This window comes from Apis dorsata, unplaced genomic scaffold (genome assembly GCF_000469605.1).
Source record: "Apis dorsata unplaced genomic scaffold, Apis dorsata 1.3 scaffold_220, whole genome shotgun sequence".
NCBI lineage: Eukaryota > Metazoa > Arthropoda > Insecta > Hymenoptera > Apidae > Apis > Apis dorsata.
The window spans coordinates 1,069,295-1,092,935 of NW_006263502.1; the positions used below are offsets into that span (position 1 = coordinate 1,069,295).

The following is a 23,641-nucleotide window of genomic DNA, read 5'->3' on the forward strand; positions in this document are numbered from 1 at the left end:
TTTATTATATTATATTATTAATTTAATTATTAAAAATAATAATCGTTTAAAAAAATTTTTAATGGAAATTTTCCTTCGATAAATATTTTTTGACATAAATATTGATAAATCTTTAAAATTTAAATCTTAAATATTGATAAGGAAATTCTTTAATTAAATTAATTTATAAATAATTAGAATCATATAAAAGATTAAATTTTCATTATACGAAACATATTAATATTATATAAAAATTACGTAATGTTTATGTTTAAATATATTTAATTTTTAAGAAAGAAAAATTCATTTAAAACAAATTTTCAAATTCTTTAATTCAAAAATATTGAAATTTGCTCGATAGAAGCATAAAGGATATGTGTATAAAAGATGAACAATGATTTCAGGCTGTTGTCTGGGTGAGCAATGAATGTATTCCGAATTTTGACACCGTGTGTATTGCAACGCAGACGACCAAAGGAGGTTGATAATTCTGATAAAAGGGATTGCTGGTTCGTGAAAAGACGGCGTGGAGATGCTTCCTACATGATACATAGAATGGGTGCTTCTGCATCGTCAAGCATCACCAGTGTAGGTGGAGATTCGATTCAAGCAGCTAGACTTTCATCCTCTGGTAATCCACCTGATCAACATGGCATTGCTATCAGGTATTTAAATATTTGCCATCGAGTCTCCTTATCTCATTTGCTTATTGTTCTTTATCGCCTAGATCTATACACGATAATGATACTGTTTTAAAGATTCAGCTGACAGTATTATTAGCAGCAAGTTTAATGAGCATTTTTAATTCCGGATTAACGATTACAGAAATTGATAAAATCGAATGTCGTCTATTTTTTTTCAGGGAAAAGAAGAAGAAAATGACGGGGTTCGCGACATTACGAAAGAAATTTATTCGAAGACGTCGGTCTTCAAAGGCCTGCGACCATGGTAGGATAATCCGAGATTTGGTCTCAACATGGAGTCATTTAGAAGCAACTGCGCTTCTAGAGGAATATGAGGCGTTAGCTGCATTAAAGGATCTCCATGTCCAAGCCGAATTAGCTAGACCACCAGCTGCCACATATAAACAGGATTTGTCGAAGTTGTACGACTATAAACATTGTTCTGATGTGGATCTCGTCTACCGAGGAGCATGCTTCCCCGTACACAGAGCCCTGTTGTCGGCGCGTTGCCCGTACTTTAGGGATTTGCTAGCTGGATGTCCGGGTATATTAAGATTTTTGCCTTCTTTGTATCCATTTAATCCTCTGTAGCACTATATAATTTTGAAATTATGTTTCTTAATAATTATTTTATTAATTAATGCGCTATTTTATTTTATATTATCACTTGTTACTTCTTATTTTTTCAATCATGATATAACTGAATATAATGATATATAATTGTATTTTTATGTTGTTTTTTTATGAATCAAGAATTAAAATTAATTATATATTTTATATATATTTAGTTATATATAGTTATATATTATTAATCAATGTAATAATCGGTTTTAAAAATTTATTTTACTCGTAATTTCATTTTAGGATACGGTGCCAGAATATGCTTGGAACTAAGAACACCAAATCTCGAAGTACAAATGTTCTCAGCATTGTTGCGATATCTCTATACTGGTGATATTTGTCCACACGATGCAACGTTGGAGGCGAATCTCTTGCGACGACTGAGCGAAGAATTTGGGACACCGAATCCGTTGGAACACGATCTTAGATACCTGCTAGATACCGGTGATTACGCGGATGCCGCATTAGTGTTCACATCGGATAGTGATTACCAGAGACCAGATAGTGGAAGTTCAGAATATGGATTCCGGCCAAAGTTAGAACTGCCATGTCATAAAGCGATACTTTCTGCGAGATCCCCGTTCTTCAGAAATTTAATACAAAGACGGACTAGATCTGGAGAAGATCACACAGAAAGAGCGCTTCATATACCCACTAGAATAGTTTTGGATGAGAGTGTAATACCCAAACGATATGCCAGAGTATTGTTACATGCAGTATATTTAGATACCGTTGATTTATCTTTAATTATGAGAGGTAATGGTTGCGGGAACAGCGCTGGTAGTCTTGGAGAGGTAATTATATTATATTTTATAAATATATTTTGACATTTCTTTTTAAAGTGATTAAAATTTGGAAGTAAGATAAAATATTTAATTAAAATTTTTTATTTAAAATATAATTTAATAATTTTTAAAGCTTAATTTATGATATAGATATGAATTATTTTTTTTTCTATATGTTTTTTCTTAGGTTCAGGCTCTTACGCACACTGGCCGTGTTCGACCAAGCCCTTTAGAAGAAGCAATGGAATTGTATCAAATCGGCCGATTTTTGGAGCTAGATATATTATCACAGGGTTGTGAAGATCTTATTTTAGAATATCTTACATTGGAATCGCTTCCAACGGTTTTAAAGTAAATTTTTTTTATAATTTGAAGTTTTATTAATTAAATTGAAATTTGTTAAAAATTATTATTATTCATGGATATTTAATTATTTTTTTTATAGATGGGGTAGTCAACCTCATGGATCAGCATGGGTACATAGACAAGCATTGCATTTTTTAAGAGAAGAATTTCAGCCAGTAGCTTCTTCTTCTATTCTTCATCAATTGGATCATGCACATTTGGCAAATGTTTTGCAAAGCCATTTTTTGCAAGCGAGCGAACTTGAAATACTGCAAGCGGTACTCAAGTGGGGGGAACAAGAATTAGTGCGTCGTATGGAGGATCGGGAACCAAATTTGCTCAGCCATACGGTACATTCTGTAACTAGAAAAGGATTGAAGAAGAGGGATCTAAGCGACATAGAATTGCGGGAAATACTTAGTGAACTTTTACCACTTGTCAGAATGGATCACATATTACCCCCAAACAGCGAAGCCCTAGCTCAAGTACGAAACGTTAAGTTTATTCAGCAATTATAAATATTCATTTTCATATAACATTTAATAAAACTTTTTTGTGCTTAGGCTATTAGAAGAGGATTAGTTTCAACTCCACCCAGTCATATGATAGGAGACGAAAGAGAAAATTTACGAATGAATGCATGGATAAGAGGAGGGAAGAAAAATGGATTTTTTGTAAGGCCACGCTTATTCATGCCTTATTACGAAGAAATAAAGGTATGAAATTTTTATTAAAAAGAAAAAAATAATCATTAAAAATTTATTTTAAAACTAATTTTATATTTTAATGGAATGTACTAAATAATTAAAACTTATTTATGTTGTGCAAACTTAGTTACATTAATATTCTGTACTAATTGTTCAAATAATTTATGATTTATTATCATATCATATATGTAAATAATATTGATATTTTGAAGATTTATGTATTATAATATATTATCGAACTTATCAAATTTTTATCTATATTAATATTATCTATAATTAATTTCGAATGATTGGAATTGACTGAATTATAATTTATATATATTATATATCAATAATTATATACATGCAAAAAAATTATATATTTAAAATTTATTTAAAATTATATAAAATTATATACATGCTATATATTCCACTGACATATATTCTAGTTTAAGTTTTTTTGCAGTCTTTAATTGAGGAACAAATGGTCCAAGAAGCAGATTTAGTGAGATTACGAAGGCCACGTTACGTAGCTGATATTCCCGACGCCTTGTATATGGTTGATGAGAAACCGAGACCAATGGGTACAGCCGGTGTGGATGTTCTCGCTGCAGCATTCCCAGGTATTTTGTTCATTATTTTTTTATCAGATAATTTTACAATTTTTATTGTACTGTGTTTTATTGTATTTTTGCAAAATATATGAAAAATTTCTTTTTCAAATCGCTTTTTTAAAAAACTGTTCGGTACGAATTCTATTTAAGTTCCAGATTCCACGACCTTGGCAGCTATGATGAAACGGGAACAGAAATTGAGACAATCCCCCAGTTGTCAGAGAGCTATTAGTTTGCCGCTGTCGTCACGTCATGAAATTAACAGACAAGTACGACTACGTGTTGTAAGAGAATTCAACTTACCTGACACGGTAGCAGATCTCTTAGAGGTGAGTATTCTTTTTCTGTTTCTTAATATAATTCTAGAATCTCTTCTTGAAATATGCAGCAATAAATTATTGTCTTTACATTCTGATAGGAATTCAAAACAGGAAAATTTTTACTTTAAACAATTAAAATGTTTCAAATAACTGCTTGATGTTTTTATTTTTTTTTTCTGTTTATTTCATAATGATATCAACATGTGATTTTTTTTTTTTAATCCAATAGATATGAGTTTTAAGAAGCATGATTTAATTATTATTTGCAATTAATGTTTTTATGAAATCAGTGAAAATTACTTATTGTGATTAGTTATTTATTATTTTAAAATAATTAATTCGATTAATTAAAAATAATAAATAATTGCGATTAATATATTTCAATATTTTATATATATATCATTATCAATTTCTTCTTTCTATCAATTAAAAACATGTTAAAAACAAGGTTTAAAACATGTTTAAAACAAGGTTTTAAAAAAATTCTGGACAATATATCTATTTCATATAATAAAAATTCTCAGAAATATAATAATAGCAATTTAGGAGATTAAAATGAACAGCAGTGAAAATTAAAAATAATTATTGAAACGTTTATATAATACTTTACTTTCATATGGGATTAAAAAAATAAATTTCATTTACATTATATTTATATGATAAAATAGACTCTTTATTTCAAAAAAATAATTACATGTGCAAAATAACACGGTGCAGACATTTAAATATAATAAATTTAGCTTTTAATAAAATATATATATTAAATAAAAAACTTATTTTCTAAACAACTATTTAATTTTTAAAGCTTAAACATATTTGGTATTTTTTCTAGATGAAATTTTCAATTATAAGTTTTTATCTTTAATATCATCAAAATCATCTATATATATTTTTTTTATATAACGTTTTTCATATAAACATAATTTATACAAATTTTAACACTGTTTATAAAAATTATTATTTTGTACTTTGTGTCTATAAAAATATTCTATCTATGACAAATTATCTAACATATTAAAAATTGTTATTATTTAAGTAACCATCCTTTTTTATGGAATAGGGTTATAATATAAGATAATTTTTGTTTATATATAACATTATTAGATTGATCCTTAAAAATTTCATCAGGTTTCATTTCCATATTGAAATTTGTAACTTTTGCATCTAAATTTTTATTTGTTCGAGGAGCTTGAATCACTTGGGTCATCATAAGACATTGATTGAGTTTTAAAATGATACAATGATTTAAAATTTCGTTGAACTTTTCCTTAGGGAATTTATTTATATCTATATTCAACATCTTTAGGTCTTTAATGAAAGAAGAATAATACAAATCCAACATATAATCCAATTCATTGTCCAGAGTATCTTTGTTTGCGCTCGATATGAGAAAGAAGATCAGATCTTTAACACCGTAATCATAAACGTTCAATTGAAAATCTACAATCTTCATATCAACAATCTCTCCCTGTTCATCATGCTTGAACATCATATTATTTACCCAGAAGTCGTTGTGAATCATTGTACCCCAAGGTTCTTCCACTTTCTTTGATTTCACAGTCTGCTCTTTACAGTATTCTACACTCTTCTTGATACTATCCATATATGGTTTAATTTCCTCCATATTCTGTAAGTCTAACAGAATTTTCTGAATCATATCATTTAGGCATTTTTCTGTTGTTTCATTTGCAATCTCCACTAACAGTTCCTTTGTTATATTCGTGTACAATTGAGGTTTCTTCAATTTCAAAGCAATAACAAGAGCGTGCATTTTAGCTAAACGTTTGACTGCGAATTCTGTATGCTTCTTATCCAATCCAAAAATTCGATCTTCCGTTATGTAACCATTGCACTTTAGATTCTCCAAAAGAATGACAGCTTGTCCGTCGAATTTGTCTGGCTTCAAGCCCAATCTTCCTCCATAGAATTTGGGTACCAATTGCGGATCGTTCATGCCACTCTCGATTTGTAGTTTCATGAACTCCTTCGCCAGAGAATTATAGAATTGAATCTCTTTTTTAAACGATACTGGACTATTGAACAAATCCAATAAAAAGGCGGAAGTGGGTGGAAGTTTTGCTACCAGATTCAGGGTTTCTTCGGTATTGTTGGAGGATCGCGTTAAGATGACATTGATCGCTAGCATGTCGCTTCCATAATTTTCACCTGGAGCATTCATGAGTTTCCATTCCACATGTTTTATTTGAATATTGTTACCTAAACTTTGTGCTAGAAGTGTATCCAATTTTTGAATTGGAAATGATTCGATCGATGGTGACATGATTTACCTGAAATAATAGTTTATGATGTCTATCATTATATTACACTTAGATATTATAATTTCGATAGTTATTATAATTTTTCGATTATTATTAATTTAAAATTATTGATTGAATTTATAATATATTAAATGGCTTATTAAGAATCGTATAATCGTAGAATTATGTAGTTTATGAGTTAAGATTTCTTAATTTAACTTTCTTTAATTTAACTTAAGTATCAAAAAAATTAATAAATTCTTTTGTTCTCTAACATTATGTCTATTTATGAATATCTAGAAATAGTTTTATCTTATTATATTCCAAAAGACGTGAATATAATTTTTTATTCATAATTAAATATAAAAACGATGATTTAATCTTAAAAATATTAACTATTCAATGAGGATGCTTTTTATGATGTTCGATTTATCTTGTTCGAACACGTTAATTGCAAAATTATAACAAATGAAATAATTTATAAGCAATAATATATTAGTTATTCTTTTTGCGATTGCTGCTAATCTTGCTCTCATAAACTGCGCAATAGTAGCTTCATTATAATGAATGTTTCACTTAATACAACTTATTATTTTATTATATTATTATTTTATAAATAGAGATGAATTGATGAAGACTTATTCGTGTTTCAATACTTTCTAATTTATTCGTATAAATATATTTTTGATTTATACTAATTGACAATTATAATAATATTTTCTATTAAAAATATGTATATATCTTATCAAACGACCAAAGCACTATTCGAATATAATGAGTGATAACATGCTTATCAATGATATATATATATTATTTTATTTTTTAAAATTATTACTTTTATACATTATATAATTATAAATATTTAATGTTTTATTTTAATTTTTTTACATACATTTTAAGTATAATATTTAAGTGCAAAATCATGTTCTTTGTATTATCTTTTTTATAATTTATTATAATTTGTTTATTTTTATTTTAATATTTTGATGAAAAATTTTTCACAACTATTGTGAAAATCTATATAATTAGTAAATTTGATTTGTTTTAATATCATATTATAATAATATCATATATATTTAAATATCATATTATAATTGTAAACAATTATTATATTACTAATTAAAGTGTCCAAGTATAAATACTCCTATAACATTTTTAAAAACTTATAACAAGTTTAAATCATTTTATCATTATTCAGATATATATATCTGAATAATTATTTTATATAATTACTTTCGTGATTACAAAAATTTAATATTATAAAAGTGAAGTGAGAAATAGAAGATAAGAAAGATAAATAAAAAATATTTTTTGGAAAGCAAGACTGCACAATATTTATACAAGGATACAATATATTTATAAATATATCTTTAGTTATATATCTATAGTTATATACTCATTGTCTTTCTATGCTATTAATTCTAAATCGATTTTATAGTTCAAGTTATGCGATAGAAAACAGATAATGTCGCATAGATCTGCGTGCAGGTAATTTTAAAAAAACTTGCATCATCGAATTACCATACATGTATCATAGAATGCTGTATTATCTATTTATTCAACTCTATTAAATATGATTTTATTATAGCAATAATAGATAATATCAAATATTTAATATCTTTATCATAGTAGCAGTTTAAGATAAAATATTAATATATGCATTCTTTTATTTTCACTTTATATATACATTTGATAATAAATTTTGTTTTTTGTTTCATTTAAGCTAATAAAATGCAATTTATTGAAATTATTGAGGAATATAAAAATAAATGAATTGAAAAAATTGAATAAATTATTTGAAGTTTTTTCTTTAAGTGCTTTAATTAAATTAAATTATTTAAATTATTTAATTTTAATGTATTTAAAATATATTTTAAATGTAATATAAAGAAAAGAAGATAAAAAATAAAATAGAATAGAAAAATAATTAGAATTCATTTATTATGTGATACATTACTTCAAACATCAATTATAAAAATTATAACATTTATAGAGAAAATCTATAAATCTAAAAATTAATTTTGAAGATAGAATTGATCGAAAAAAATTTTGAAGAAATTAAATTTTTATTTAAAATTTTGAAAAAAACTTTAGTAAATTTAAAATAAAAAAATATTTCTTTAAATAATTGATGTACTTGGTAAATAAATAAATAAAAAAAAGAAAAGAAAACTAGAAAAAAATATAGAATTAAAAAAATAACTATTTCTATTATATTCGAGAATTTTATTGAAAATAAATAATACAAATCGTATAACTTAATGTGCATACGATTATCTCTTAAGTTGTTCATTATGTTCACTTTTCTAGGCTACGTATTGTGGTTACAAAATAAGATATCGCTCAATTTCGCAATTAAGTAATGTAGATTTTCAACTAAATGTGAGTCATTATCAAATTAAAAAAGAAAGTATCGATAAATATCGTTATTTTTTTCAATACAATTTTTTAAAGGGGCTGGAAGAATGAAAATTGATTTCAAATTCGGTAGAAGCAATTACTCGAAATTATTATTACAAAGTTCAATATTTGTATATAATTTCAAACAAGCAAACAAATCTGATATTATCGTTAATATGTTAAGCTGTTAATTAAATATTTGATTAAAGCAGTTGTTGAATGTTTGAAAATAGTTTAGATACTAATGTTCGAGAAAGAGAATATTCATTTTATATTTTACAAACGATTTGATAGTACCAAGTAGTTTAATTTATAGCACAGTTTATTTTACATGATCAACTTTTAATCTTTTGCACTTTTTATAATCTTCTGTTTTATAATTTATCTTTCATTATTTGTTTTATGATTCTATGAGATTAGTATGTTTCTATAGATATGAAACGTTATTTTCTAGCTTTGATCAAAATTTATCGATCGAAGAAATATATCATTAACTGATAATAATTGATTATCGAATATCAACAGAAAAAAAAACGTAGCAAATATATTTGAAAATGTCGAAAAAAAAAAAAAATAATTATTTTAAAATGAAACGTAATTTGAAAAAAAAATTATGTATTATTATACATATTACGAATCGATGAAACGTTATAAAATAAAATTATTAGAAATTAAATAGGAATTAAATTAAATAATACTTTTGGAATAAATTTAAATAATTATAAATTAATTTAGATTGCGAATAATGAAGAAAATGATTGCATTGTATGATAATAAAAATCAAAATAACTTAACATTTGAATAATAAAAGTTCCATTTCATAATATATTTTCAACCTAACAATTTTCTTTAATTAATTTCTAATTTAATTTCATCTTTTATTATATCTTTTATATAGTACTATCAACAATAATTCTAAAATACTGAAAGGAACGTGTAATCTATATTACAATATATCTTATATCGTGATAAAATATTTCTGTTTTTCGTGTTTTTTCCCGAAAATTAATCTTGAAACGCAATAGAGCAATATCGACGCCTCCTCGTCGATGATCCTCGTTTTTCTATGGTCGTTTCCTGCCTGTCAGAGGCACACTGCCTGTTTCCGCTACACGCGAGAAATTGAGCGCATCGCAATTTCCGTAGACGAAAATTGCACGAGATAAACTCGATGTTTTTCAGATATAAAAAGCTAATGACAAATTATTTATGATGATAACGTGATATTTATCTCGAATGACTTCCGTGACAATGGTTTCCCGAACAATGTTTTCGCACGTGAACAGAAAAGCGACGTAGAATGATTTGAATAAATTATTCGAAACCCGACTTATATGTTACGATGTTTATGTCACGTACGTTTTCATTATGGTGGTCGAAACATTCAACAAAATGTTTCGTTGATGTAAAACTATTATGATACTATTTTTGACACTAATGTTTTAACGAATAAAAATATTTTATGAGACGAATACGATATTTGAAGAATTTTTCAAAATTTTTTTCATGAATACTTCCCATAAATACTTTGAACATAATCGTTAGAAAATGCATTCACTGGTAACTGTAGCTTAACATGATCATATGCCATTAAGTAAATAGTGCTATTAAGTTTAAGAGATCGATTATATCGGCAGATTCTAGTTGGTCTTTGATGTTTAGAAGAAATTGAATAATCGATTTAAATTGTATTTCGTTTATCAGTTTATTCGATTCCAATTTCTTTTCAATTTTTATTTATTAATTTTTTTATTACTTGTTCAATTGCAATTATTTATTCGAAAAGGAAAATTTGTTATTTTTTCTTTTATTTTTTTATTATTTTTAAATCATTATGCGATAATTTTGATTTTTTATTAATTTTTATTTATTTTTTATTTATTTTTTTTTTTGTATTAAATGTAACGATTTTATATACGAAATGTTTCTTGCTTCATAAAATTAAATTCAATAAAGAATAACAAACAAGTTTTAATTTCAATAATTATTATATATTATATATTTCAAAAATTATAAGAAGATTTTCACAATTATCATTGCTAAACATTGATTTGAAATAAATAATATTATATTTATAATGTAACATTAAAATGAGTTGGAATATTTGATATTACTGTTTTCTAAATAAAAATTATCTTATCGTTTTATTATAATTTAATATTATTATTCTAATGGCGATATCGTTAAAATAGAATTATGTTACTAAAATTTTCTATAATACATCTTACAATTATCATCAATAGTAATCAACCAAGATTATTTATAAAAATCTTCCATATTAGTAAAATTATTTATAATTATAGAATCATGATCTTTTATTTTTTATCAATAAAGAAAATTTATTTTGATTATGAAATAATAGTGACTATGAAATAATACTAAAATAATAAAAAAAACTATCTAATATGAATTTTATTTAAAATAGGAATTTTTATAGATTTTAATGTGTTGAATATTAAAATTGAATCAATATCAAAAAAAAGTTTTTTTAAATGTTTCAATTTTGTGCTTTTACAATAATAATTGTACAGTTACTCGTGAAATGATTCTGTCGAATAAGTAATTGTTTTTTAATTTTATAGGTTACATATAAGATATATATAAGATTTAATGATAATTATTGATTTATAATTTTGACTTTATTTGTTGCTTTTTAATTATTATTAATTTTTATTATTATCAATTATTATTATTTTTAATTATTTTACTTATAATTTGGCAATAACATCAAATAATTATTAAGAAATTATTTTATATAGAAAAAAAGACTACTAACGTTTGTCGTTTAGATAGTAGTTGAGACCTAAGCTTACTAAGAGTATATACTCTATTTATAGTTTGCGCAACTCATCAAGAAATCTAACGTAATAGAATAACTGTTGCACATGCGTCGGAAATTCTAATGACATAATTTGTTTAAATATGTTAAATTTGTGAAAAAAAAAGAAATGCAAAAAAAAATATTTGATTTGCATTTAGAAATATAATTATTTCTTTTTGAATCATTCATAGAAATGAATTTTTTTTATATTGAAAAAATATCTTGAAAATGTATTCATATAAACGATTTGAAATTACACAGAAAAGATACGATTTTTTTTTTAAATTGATTAGATAGATTTATTTAAAATCATTTAAAATATTTACATAAATGATATCAATTTTCATTTGGATTATGTAGAGGAAAATCTATTATTTTCATTGCTTCAAGATAAAAAATAGAATTCATTTTAGAATACAGAAAGAAATAATTATTATAATAATTATATTTATTCGTATAATTTTTCACAAAAATTTATTTTGAAAGTAATATACATCTATATTTCGTAAGTATTAAGGAAGTAATAGAATTCAATTTATATACAATTGAATCATCATTATTTAATATATCTATTATTGATTCAAATTTAAAGGCTAAAATTTTATTATGACAAAATTATTTATGACAAAATAAAAATTGAATGATGTCAAAGATTTTGAGTACAGATATAATTAAATATATCACATAAATTGAAGATTTTAAGTATAAAATAGAAAGTAATATTCATAATTTTTTCTCTTTTGAAATATAACAAAAAAATAGTAAGAAACTGTTTCGTTTTCTTGCATCTATTTCAAAATTAATGTAATATTCAATGTAAGTATAAGAAATGACTCATTGAGTCATTTCCTCTCCGTCGCAGTTTTCTAATTGTAAGATATTTGAAAGATATTTGACGGAAGGAGAAAGTATCGAGTATCATAGAATAATGATACTTTTTGCCATATAATATATATAATATATAATTTATTTTCTTTTTTATTATTTATAATCTCTCAATGTTCTATTTATTGTAAGCTTAATATAATTTTCTTCATATTCATTGGATGTCGAGAGAATGAAATTTTAACTTCGAGAATATTGAACATGATTATGTTGTTCGTCTCTAAAAAATTTTTCCTTAACATTTAAGGATAGTTTTTTTAGCTTTTTTCAGGATAGCTTTTAAGCTTTAATTTAAAGAAGCATAAACATTATATTATTTATTTGTTTCCATTATATTATTTATTTGAGATTTTTGACTTTTTTTCACATGTAAACGAGGCAAAGACATTATACTTTTTAATTAGATTCCTTCTCAGGTTTTTTGAGGTCAATTTCTTAATTTCGATTACGTTCTAACGAAGTGAACTTTATAACTAGCTTAACTCTTGTTAGACATCTCGAAAAATATTAGAGAATTAAAAATATATGTATATATAATATTAATATATAATACTAAACCAATTTAATAAAGCGAGGCTATTTTACTATTTAAATATATTAAGATAAAGTGACAGGGGAGAGTATAATGGCGATCAAAATCGTTTCTAACTTTTGATTGAAAAAATGTTTTAAAAATTTTTAATATGGAATAAATATTTAATATTTTCAATAATCAAATAATTAACTAAATTAAAGTATAGCTTTGTATTAGTTATTACATACATTTAGGTATAGAAATAAATCATAAAAATAACGTTATTAATATTAAAAATATGATAGGAAGTTAAGAATATTCGAATATTTTTAATAAAATTAATATTGATTTTCATTATTAGAAAATTTTTAAGAATTTTTAAACAATAAATATTCTATATATTTAAAGTATGATTATTAATAAGTAAACTTATTGAGATATTCAATATCATTGAAATAAAATATTATTGTATTACCAAACGAAAATATGGAAATTTTTTTAAACATAATTTTCTAATTGATTATTTTGCAACTATTCAATTTTATGATTATGCAATCGCGGTTAACCATTTATACAATCATGCAGTGATCGAATTGCATTGATTATGCGAGGATCTATGCAATTATGATCGATAAAAAATTCTAAAACTCTCATACTAAATCCTATAAATATAAATAGGCTTTTTTAAAGTTTTAAAAACAAAAAATAAAAAACAATTGAAACAAATTTAAATTTTAAATTAAAATTTTACATACAAGATTTTTTTTTTTTTTAATTCTGAATACAATATTGCATAATTTCATAAGAATCACACAAAACATGAAAGAGAAAAAATATTTTAAACAGAAAAAAGAAAATATAAAATTAAATTATTCCAAGCTTTAACTTGAAACTTGATTCAAATTCTCAAATTTACCTAATCTAGATATTGAGCGAAACAACAATTATTGTTATTTATTTAAACATTAAAATTATTAAAATAATATATAAAATAAAAATTAAAGTATATGTCTCAATAACTGTCACTTTGTTTATTTCATTCAATACTACATAACATATAAGAAATAATACATAAAAATTTTATGATTAAATTAACGATTGAAATTTTTAATTTTGCTATTTAATCTATAAATATTGCAATCGTAGAATTGTCAATAATTAATAGATCTGACAATTATTGAACGATAATAATTAATAACAACGAAATAATATTTGATAATCATAGGGACATTAATATTTTCTTGCTAATCTATATAAGATTTTAATTAATTATTAACAATTTAATAATTAATTATTGATTTAATCAACTCTTCAATATTGAAAACTTATAAATATTCATTAATTATAAAAAAAAACTTCAAGCAATATTTTTATTTCTCGAAATGAAACAATTTTTAGTTAAAAAACTTCTAAGAGACTGAATGTAGTGATACATGACAAGTTTAAGATGGCAGTTATTGAGATACCAACCTTTAATGAAGTATCATCCAAAAATAATCGTTGCAGTGTTAGAAGAAATTACAGAAGCGATTGAATGCAGCCGGCTGGCACAGTGGAATCGCGACAACTGAGCCAAGCTTCGTTACCGTTTGACTTTGACCCCTATTTTCTCCCTCTTTTCAACGCTTATTTATGATATTCCCATCTCTTCGATAAGGATTAGAACCGAATATGTAATATAGGTTAGAGGAAGTGTAGATTACACGATGAGAGACCAATAAGAGAGATTCAACATTTGCGATTCTATAATCTAATTTCGCACTCATATTGCTTGACGTCAGACTTTAGAGACGATTAACTCATGGGATCTTGTTTAAATACCTCTGGATTTCTGATGGTTAATGAATGTTACTGGTGTGAGCTTTCGTAGGTTCAAGGTTTTAGTTAGAAAGTTTGGTTTAAACCTTACTGATACGGTTTACAAATTAAGCGCGCTTTTACTTACACGGACGAGTTTCAACCCGATGAGTTGTTTCCTTGTTAAAAGGACAATTTATGATAGTTTCTATTCTTCTGAAAGGATGAAATGTTGTTCGATACATAGCAAAATAAATATATTTAATTTTTCTATGATTTTTTAAAAAATAGAATTTTTTTTTGACATATATATAATAATATATAATATATAACATAAAACTTTTGAGCAAGAGTGAAGATAAATATTATATTTTTTAAATGCTGTAATTAATATTAATATTTATGAAATATAAATATAAAAATATTTTTGAAAACTAAAATATATTAAATGAAATATATGTTTATAATATTGATATGGTAAATGGCTGAAGATAGATATTGTACATATACATATAGTTAATGAGTACATATACATATATAATTAACAATGCTTATATAGTAATGATATACATATATTCCTTACATATATTCCTACAAAATGTTCAATTCTTTAATATATAATTTTCGTTAAACATAAATAAACATATAAATATATATGTTAAATATATATGTTAAATATATATGTTATTAAGAAAATGTTTTATCAAATAACCTTCGACTAAAGTTTCCTATCTATTATAGAAATTTTTTTAAAAATAACTAAAATTTTAAATAAATATTTAAATTTTTCGAAAATAAGCATTTAAGTTTTTCGAAATTTAAATAATTATTGCAATCTAAATGCATTTTGTAAATTTGAACGAAATTTACACAAATTTTGTAAATTTGAATGAATATTTAATTATTCAAATTCTTCGAAACATAATTAATATAAATAAATATATGAATAAACATATTCTAAATATCGGTTGAATATCAAATAGTGTATAAATACTTTTTTATAAGAATTATTAATAAATATCAATTATATTATTTCATAAGACGTTATGTTATTATATTTTCATTGAAAAATTTTTTTGTAATTTAGATATTCTACTCTACTTTAGATGTATCTGATTTATAGAAATGAAATTAGATAATAAATATCTATATTTTTTAAAAATAGATTTGTTTTATATTTTTTTACAGAATACAGCTGCATATAACGTGAAAGAACAAAATGAAAGGCTAACTGATATCGAAGATATGGATTCACCGGGTTTAGGGATCAATGCTAGAACAGTTCCATCATTGTGCTATGGAAGAAACATGACGTTTCCACGGCCAGCCTCTTCTTGCACTCATAGACATGAACTTCCAGCTATAGTCACAGAAGGCGAAAGTTGTAGACTCCTTGCTGAGGTAAATTTTAATTATTAAATTATTGAGAATATATAATATAATAATGAAGATAATATAATAATTGAGAATAAATCGTAACCTCTTTTGATATAAAATTACATCTCAAATATTTTACATTTTGTTGTGACTCTTTTGCTTTATTTCATGTTAAATTAATTAATTAATTTAACATGAAATAATAATAATAATAATTAATTCATTACCTCTCGCGTTCAAACATTATTACAATTATAAAATTATCCGAATATTTGTTATTATATTATATTTCATATAATTCCTTTTTTTTAGCTTTAAATTTTTTTTTCATAATTCATGTTGTTATTTTATTTAATTTTTTATTAATTATGATTTGATGAATGAGCTAATTGATTTATTAATTCAAAATAATTACGAAATAACAAAAATTAAATAAAATTTTGAAAAATTTTTTCAACAAATCATTTTTAATTCAGCCATCATAAATTGTAGTAATCAAAGAAAATATCGATATTCTTAATTATGATAATTATGATAATAATGAAAATACTTTCTTAAAATCCATTTAAATCAATTTTCACTCTTTCATCTTACTTTTTCAGCAACAAGAGAACAATTCGTGTAGCGATGGACAATTGTCGGGTGTGATGCCGGATGTTGCGATGGCGACGGCCTCTTTTGGAGCGTTGCAACTGATAGAGGAACAGGAGCTAGAGTTGGATTTAGGGGATGGAACTTCCCATCTCTTGCAACACGTTTCACCTTCGAGCGGGACGATGGGATCCCACAGATCCTCCCTTCCGCATCCTCATCAGAGGCATTATACTGGCCCGCCTCCTCCACCATACATGTACCATCGAGCTGGCACTGCCTTACCAAGATTTATTTAAGATTATTTTTACGAGATAAGAGGACTGTATGGCAACTATAATCACCCCTAAAAAGGGTAGTTCATTTAACGAACGAATATGGAATCACCAGGTGTACTCTTCATGTACTGCCAAGTTTGTTCTCTCAGCAGTTAGATTAGTGAAGAAATCTCTCGGTTCGTCTACACGAAGATTTTAACGAAATTCAATGGATTCAGAGGTTGGATATTTTGATTAAATACCACAATATTATCGCGCCTGTACAGGATGTTTCTGAAAATTATTTAGGATTAAAGGATGTTTGTGAAAACATTTAGGATTATTTATGAAGTTGGCTGAAAAGTCTTTTTATTTTTTTTTTTAAATTCGTTTTTGAAAATATTTTTATATTCGATTTTATTAGTATTATATAAATTTATTAGTATTTAATATAGATATTATTTTCAATGAAAGCTTTTACTTGATCATTATCCATAACATTTGATCTAGGAAGTCATATTTAATAAATTTTATAAATAATTCTTATCATGAAAAAAAATCTTTTTTATAGAAGAAAATTGATGATGATAAAACATGTGATCATTTATTGCATTTCATCATATGTCGCATGTATCTTTTATTGAACTTACGTAACATTTTTGTCTTCATGATATAATAACATATCTTGTTATCTTGTATTTAATTTAGTTAAATATAATTTAATTGGAATTTTTTTATACATTCTAAAATGCATTTATTAAGCATTTTTTCTTGTTTTATAATATCAATTCAATCTACAAATTTGTATAAAGAATTACAATTTCCATTTAATGAAAATACATTGCATTTTTTATAATAAAATTTAATTTAAACTATTTAATTTAATCTTTAATATTATTATATAATTATAAAATTATATTTTATCCATATTATTCATAATACAAAAATCGCAGCAATCAATTTAATACAATATTTGATTATATTTATTTGATTTTAATATCAATATAAAAAAAATCATATGGAAAGGAATTGATATAATCAACAATCTAATGATATAAATTTTGAACATAAAACTTTTTGCAATCCAATAGATAAATTAATTAAAACGAACTAATATTTAAAAATAATTTATTTTTTGAAACATCCTATACAGTAATAAAAAAATATATTAAAATATTCTAAAATAATACGTCCAAATTTCATTATAATCTTCGACACCAATCTCAGGTTTTATGTCAGCTAGAAAGTTCAAATTTTAGAAGTATTTTATACTTCAATGATACGCAAAATAAGCGTGTTACCTGCGAGAAAGTTTGTTTTAATTACTTTATAAAAGAAGACCTAAAAGGTGAACACTTTACGCAGGTTTCGCGCCAAATATTCGAAATTATTTACATAGTCAACAATGATTCGTTGACGATTGATTGGTGAGACATCTGCCGAGGCGTCTGTGATGCACGAAGATGTACTTCTTGTGGTTCTTGACGCGACGATGACTGTACGTCGATGAAAACTTCGTTCTTGCGGGTACAAATTTACAGTTACGACGAAGAAATAATTGTACGTACTAGTTTATTTAAGCGCAGCTTAACGAACGTAGAGGACCCCTTGGTTTCCAAGATATACATATACATATATACATATATATATATATTTATAATCGTAAGCTCGGGAGACAATTCGATCATGGAAAGTTCATGCTTGTTAGGTACAATCATGTAATAATAAATGTAACTTCTAGGTGCAGACGCGTGTGAGATGCAGATGCAGCTGTGGTTCATATGCACATATACATATGGATATGTATAACGTGCGTGATACAAATATACGTGTGATTGTGTATGTAGGTGCACAAATGCGCGAGCTCTCTAAGTACCACATAAAGTGTTAATTAGACGATTCTGTCGCCGATGTTGCGAGAATGAGTGAATGTTGAAAACGAGAATGAGAGAAGAAAGAATGAATTCAAGAATAAAATTGAAATATGAAATTAAAAAAGAAGAACGAGAGAAATAGAGTATATGTGTTATATGAATGGAAGAGAAAGAGAATGAAGACCACAGAAAAAAACGTGCAGGTATATATAATCAGTGTTTATGAACATTGTTCTTTGTTTGAAAGGAGACAAAGCTGTGGGTATGATCTTTGCTAATTCATATTATCTATGATATTCAATAAAAATTATTTAAATATTGGTAGATGCACTTTATCTTCGAGCAACGTTAAATTATTATTTTTTACGTCCAATCGATTGGGTGATTTTTTTGTGTTTAGATAAGACGCGCGTAGATATTTCTAAACATATTTTTGTCAATTTTTGGCATCATTAATTGTTCCAAATGTAATATTTCGTATTGTTCGCTCATTGTACAATATTTCGAACATATCGTGTTCATAGTAGTCGAGAATCGTTGATCCTTGTTTTCGTACAACGATTATTCTTCAGATAGTTTTTTCTTTCTGTCATAAAAAAATAGGTGAAATAAAACGTTGATTAATTTGCGCTTCTGTCATTTTACATGATAGCAGATCGGTCAGAAGTTAAATTTTTTTACTGAAATCTAACCTAAAAATGCAAGATTGAGGACGTGCAATGGCAAGTGTGCCTTTTGCCACAATATCGCAAGAAAATTATTCCTTTTTCATTAAAACTGTTGTTACATAAGATTGACATGAATTTACTTAAATAGAAGTTAAGTCTAAAAGTTCATTTTTATTTCAGCAATATCAATGAGATTTGGCTGTCTTGTCATTGTCAACGTCCTTATTATGTATGTAGTTGAATGATGCAGTAGTTTCGTAGGTAGTTGTTTCCACCGTTAGATTTTGTTTAAATCGTTGTTATTTTGTCTTTTATCTATTTCCATTCCGTAGCGAAGACTTGAAGCTTTGTATATGGTATATTTTAATTTATAAATTATAAATCCATTTTCAAAATTTATAGCGTTTTTTAATTATTGTATCCATGTCAATTTTATTTATAATTGAAAAACTCAGTGCTGTAAAAGAATTAAAGAATTTTTTGGGAAAAGGATATATATCTATGAGACTTTTAATATATGGGATAAATATAATGCATTTTAAATTAATATTTATTATATAATCTTTTTTCTATTATTATTATTTAAGGAATTATTTAAAAAGTTAGAACGAATATTATTAAGGAAATTAAAAAGCTAGAAAAAAACTTTCAATGTAGATTATTATTTCAATGTAGAATTGATTATTTTTACTTCTTTTTAAGAAAAAATTAGTTTTTCAATTAATGATATAAAAAAAAATTAATAAGAGCATATATATTCTTATTAAATTGAGCTTTTCAATTTCGACCAAATGATATTATATATATATATATATCTCAATTTATGCTATTCTTTCTCCTTTTCTTGAATATTTCCTGTATTTTATATACTATTCCATTCTATTTCCTCAAGCATGTCGAATATACAGATATAGAAAAATAGATATGAAAAATCGCCAACATATATATATATATATATATCATTTTATCTCAGTTCAATGATTATGAATATATTTCTTGTAAATTTTTTTCTCGACTCAATATGGCATACATAGTACATTGTGAAAACATGTAACTCTAAAAGATAAATTTTAGTTTACATAACTTGAAATTGATTGAGAAAAAGTCAGCCAGTTTGCTAATGACAAAATTAATTATGAATATATATGAATAATAGTGATGATCGCTAAAAAGGTAAAAAAAATTAATAGTATTTAAGAATAATGCATCATGGAAAAAATTTACTTAAAATCATTGATAATTTATTGATTTACATAGTATTAAAGTAAAATTGTATTTAATTATTATTTAATATTATATAATATTATTTAATATTTCAACATTTAACACGATATAACTTATTTACATTCTCGTAAATATAACAAAAATCGATACTTTTTATCTCCTAAATTTAATATAATAGGCAATTTTTATAGTTGGATTTAAATTCATCACATATGAAAAACCATTTTACAAATACTTTAACAAATACTATCATTTTTTTACGCACATTTTTTTATATGGAAAATATAATTATTTTTCATATAAATGAATCAAATTTGTAAAAAAAAATGTTAATTGTAATTGATTTTTCTTTATACAGATATTTTATATACATATGCATATATATGCATATGTATATAAGATTTACATAAATTGCATTAGTTTTAGAAAATTGATTTAAAAAAGATTCTAAAAATAGAATGTTTTATTATTTTATGCGGAAATGTATATTTATATCAATAATCTGTTGATTTAAAATATTTATTATAAATATTTATTATATATATTTATTATATATAATATTTATTATATATATTATATAAGCAAAGATTTTCAATATCTATTATTATTGTTATAATGAATTTTTATACTTTAGATACAATAGATATTTATAAATATGCTACAATTTAGTTTTCTTTGAATTGAAAATAATTTCAAATGTTTCTCAATTTTTTTAAATTAACGCAAATTAATTATCGATTTCAATCTATCGTTTTTTTGATCAAATCATTTTTGATATTACATTCCATTGAAATGGCTAGATTAAATGGTAAATGAAAACATCGAAAGATTTAATTCTTTGCTCGAAGAAGATTGCGATTCGTTCACTGAATAAGTCGGATAGAGAATAAATATGCAAGGAAAAAAATATAAAGAATAGTTTGATTGTAAAAATCCATTGTTTCCTGGAAGAATTTAATCTCGGCTTTGCAATAACTGTTTGTTGTTATAGAACAAAATTCTGTTTCAAAAGATAATTGAAATTTCATCTTTCACAAATCGTAGATAGAATTATATATATATAAATTGAAAAGGTCAAGTCGGCGAATAATTCAAAAATGTATTCAGATCAAAGATAAATAAATTAAAAATGGATATATCAAAGAAAAAAACGAATATGTCAAAAGTGTAACAAGATTTTAAAAAATTTTATGAAAACAAATGTGAAAATCTATTAAATATATATAAATTTTATAAATAAATTTGATTATGCAATGCAAACTTACAACGTATAATCATACGAACATAGAAATAGCTGTATGGATCCATAATGTCAACGATCTGTGCAAACCAGATGGACCGCGCTACTTGAAGAGGTGGTCGTCAAAGGGTTAAGTAGTCTCGCATCAGACAAGTAGGTCAGCGAAGTAGATCTGTCTGCTGTAGATTATAGATACAACTTGTATGTCGTCAAGTGACTTGAATCTCGAGCTTCATTTAGAAGTCTTTATGTAGCAAGCCGATTCTTTTTTCAACAATAATACTAGTTAATCCTTTTCTTTTTCAATTTTTCTTTATCAAATTTCTTTACCAGATGAATTAAAATAGAGAAGTTATTTTTATAATTTTTCTTTAAAAAAATTATAAAAATAAAGAAATAAATGAAATCGAATCATTATAAGAAATAATCGATCGAAAAAATTAATAACTTAATAATTAGAAAAAAAAAAAGATAGAAATATGAATAATTTTTTTAAATTATTAATAATTTTGGAAAAGAATATCGTTTATGAACAATTGTAAAGAAATAATATAGTTTAAAGAGACAAATTTCTATAGAAAAAAATATTTTAAATTTAAAATAGATATATTTGAATTTATGGAAATATATTGAAATTTTTTGCTCTATATATATATAACAGAAAAAAACAGTTGAGGAAAAATGCAACGAAGATTTTCAAATAATTCGATTTGCTACACAACGAAGCATAAGGTTTCTCGAATTGAATTGTCGAGTAGAGTTACGCTCTAATTCTCAATTTTAATTCGAGCTTAGCTGGTGTATGTTTAATGATAAGATTTATCACATAGCGTATATCGTACAATATATATATATTGTTCTAGTGAATTTCTTTTATCAACAATTTAAACAATTCAGTTTTACTTTGAAATCAAAGGATTTAAATTGATCAATCTAAATAATTTTATTGATATATGATAACGTATCTATATTATTTTAATTAAAAATAAACAGGTAAATAAAAAGCGTAAAATATGGAATCAGAGATTTTATAATTAATAATAATTAAGATAAGAGTCTTTGTAACTGTCTACTATGTAAATAAGTAGCTCTTATCGCGAATTTTCTTGTAAATTTTCAAAATATTCTAATCGTTAATCATAAAAGAATAACTTACAGATAATTTAAGGCAAACATTTTAAAAATAAGTATAACGTTTGATAGTCGTTATCTGATTTGTATCTCTCTCATTAAGCCAGTCAAGAAATTTTGATTTCAAACATAGATACATTATGTGAGAAACATAAATAGTGTGCATGCATTAACGTGACCGACATACAATTAACGTCACAGCTAAGGGGAGATGCTTAAAAAAACTTTTCTATCACGTAAATGTGCCTAAAAAAGAATCATAATTGATATTTGGTTATTATGTTTTAAAAGTTTGTCGAGGGAAAAAAATGAGAAAAAAGTAAGTTTGAGGGAGAAAAATGAGAAAGAAGGAGAATGAATAGATAAAAATAGAAGCGAAACGTTTTTTCAAAGAGGAAAATTACTATAAATTATTGAAACAATTTAAAATATATATTGCAAGCGTGAAGATAATTGTACTTGAAATTTTGTTGTGTTCAACAGATAAAATCAAAGATAAACGAATCGACGTTTAATTCGAATTTCACTGAAATGATATCATAATTATGTCATTGTTTTTTTTTTTTTTTTT

General features: G+C 24.5%; 2 protein-coding genes across 7 annotated transcripts in view; one reads left to right on the forward strand and one right to left on the reverse strand.

Annotated features, from left to right (window-relative positions):
• Positions 1-23,641, forward strand: part of LOC102677483 (BTB/POZ domain-containing protein 7) — a 29,818-nt gene that overhangs the window by 3,824 nt on the left and 2,353 nt on the right. For 2 of the 6 annotated variants that reach the window (XM_006615272.2, XM_006615273.2), the window contains 10 exons: positions 384-644; positions 842-1,206; positions 1,527-2,077; positions 2,256-2,419; positions 2,514-2,898; positions 2,977-3,129; positions 3,566-3,722; positions 3,864-4,042; positions 15,897-16,109; positions 16,688-16,975. In XM_006615272.2, coding sequence (XP_006615335.1) covers positions 403-644; positions 842-1,206; positions 1,527-2,077; positions 2,256-2,419; positions 2,514-2,898; positions 2,977-3,129; positions 3,566-3,722; positions 3,864-4,042; positions 15,897-16,109; positions 16,688-16,975 — 2,697 coding nt within the window. In that variant the 5' untranslated portion in view covers positions 384-402. Of the gene's footprint in view, positions 1-383; positions 645-841; positions 1,207-1,526; positions 2,078-2,255; positions 2,420-2,513; positions 2,899-2,976; positions 3,130-3,565; positions 3,723-3,863; positions 4,043-15,896; positions 16,110-16,687; positions 19,875-23,641 lie in introns of those variants that run through there. The other 4 variants (XR_004150430.1, XM_006615274.2, XR_004150429.1 and 1 more) reach the window with 4 other exon arrangements.
• Positions 4,977-14,530, reverse strand: LOC102677339. Its single transcript, XM_006615271.2, has 2 exons — positions 14,382-14,530; positions 4,977-6,321 (listed from the first exon to the last, which is right to left on the reverse strand). The coding sequence occupies exon 2, from the start codon at positions 6,312-6,314 to the stop codon at positions 5,061-5,063; it is 1,254 nt and encodes a 417-aa protein (XP_006615334.1). The 5' UTR covers positions 6,315-6,321; positions 14,382-14,530; the 3' UTR covers positions 4,977-5,060.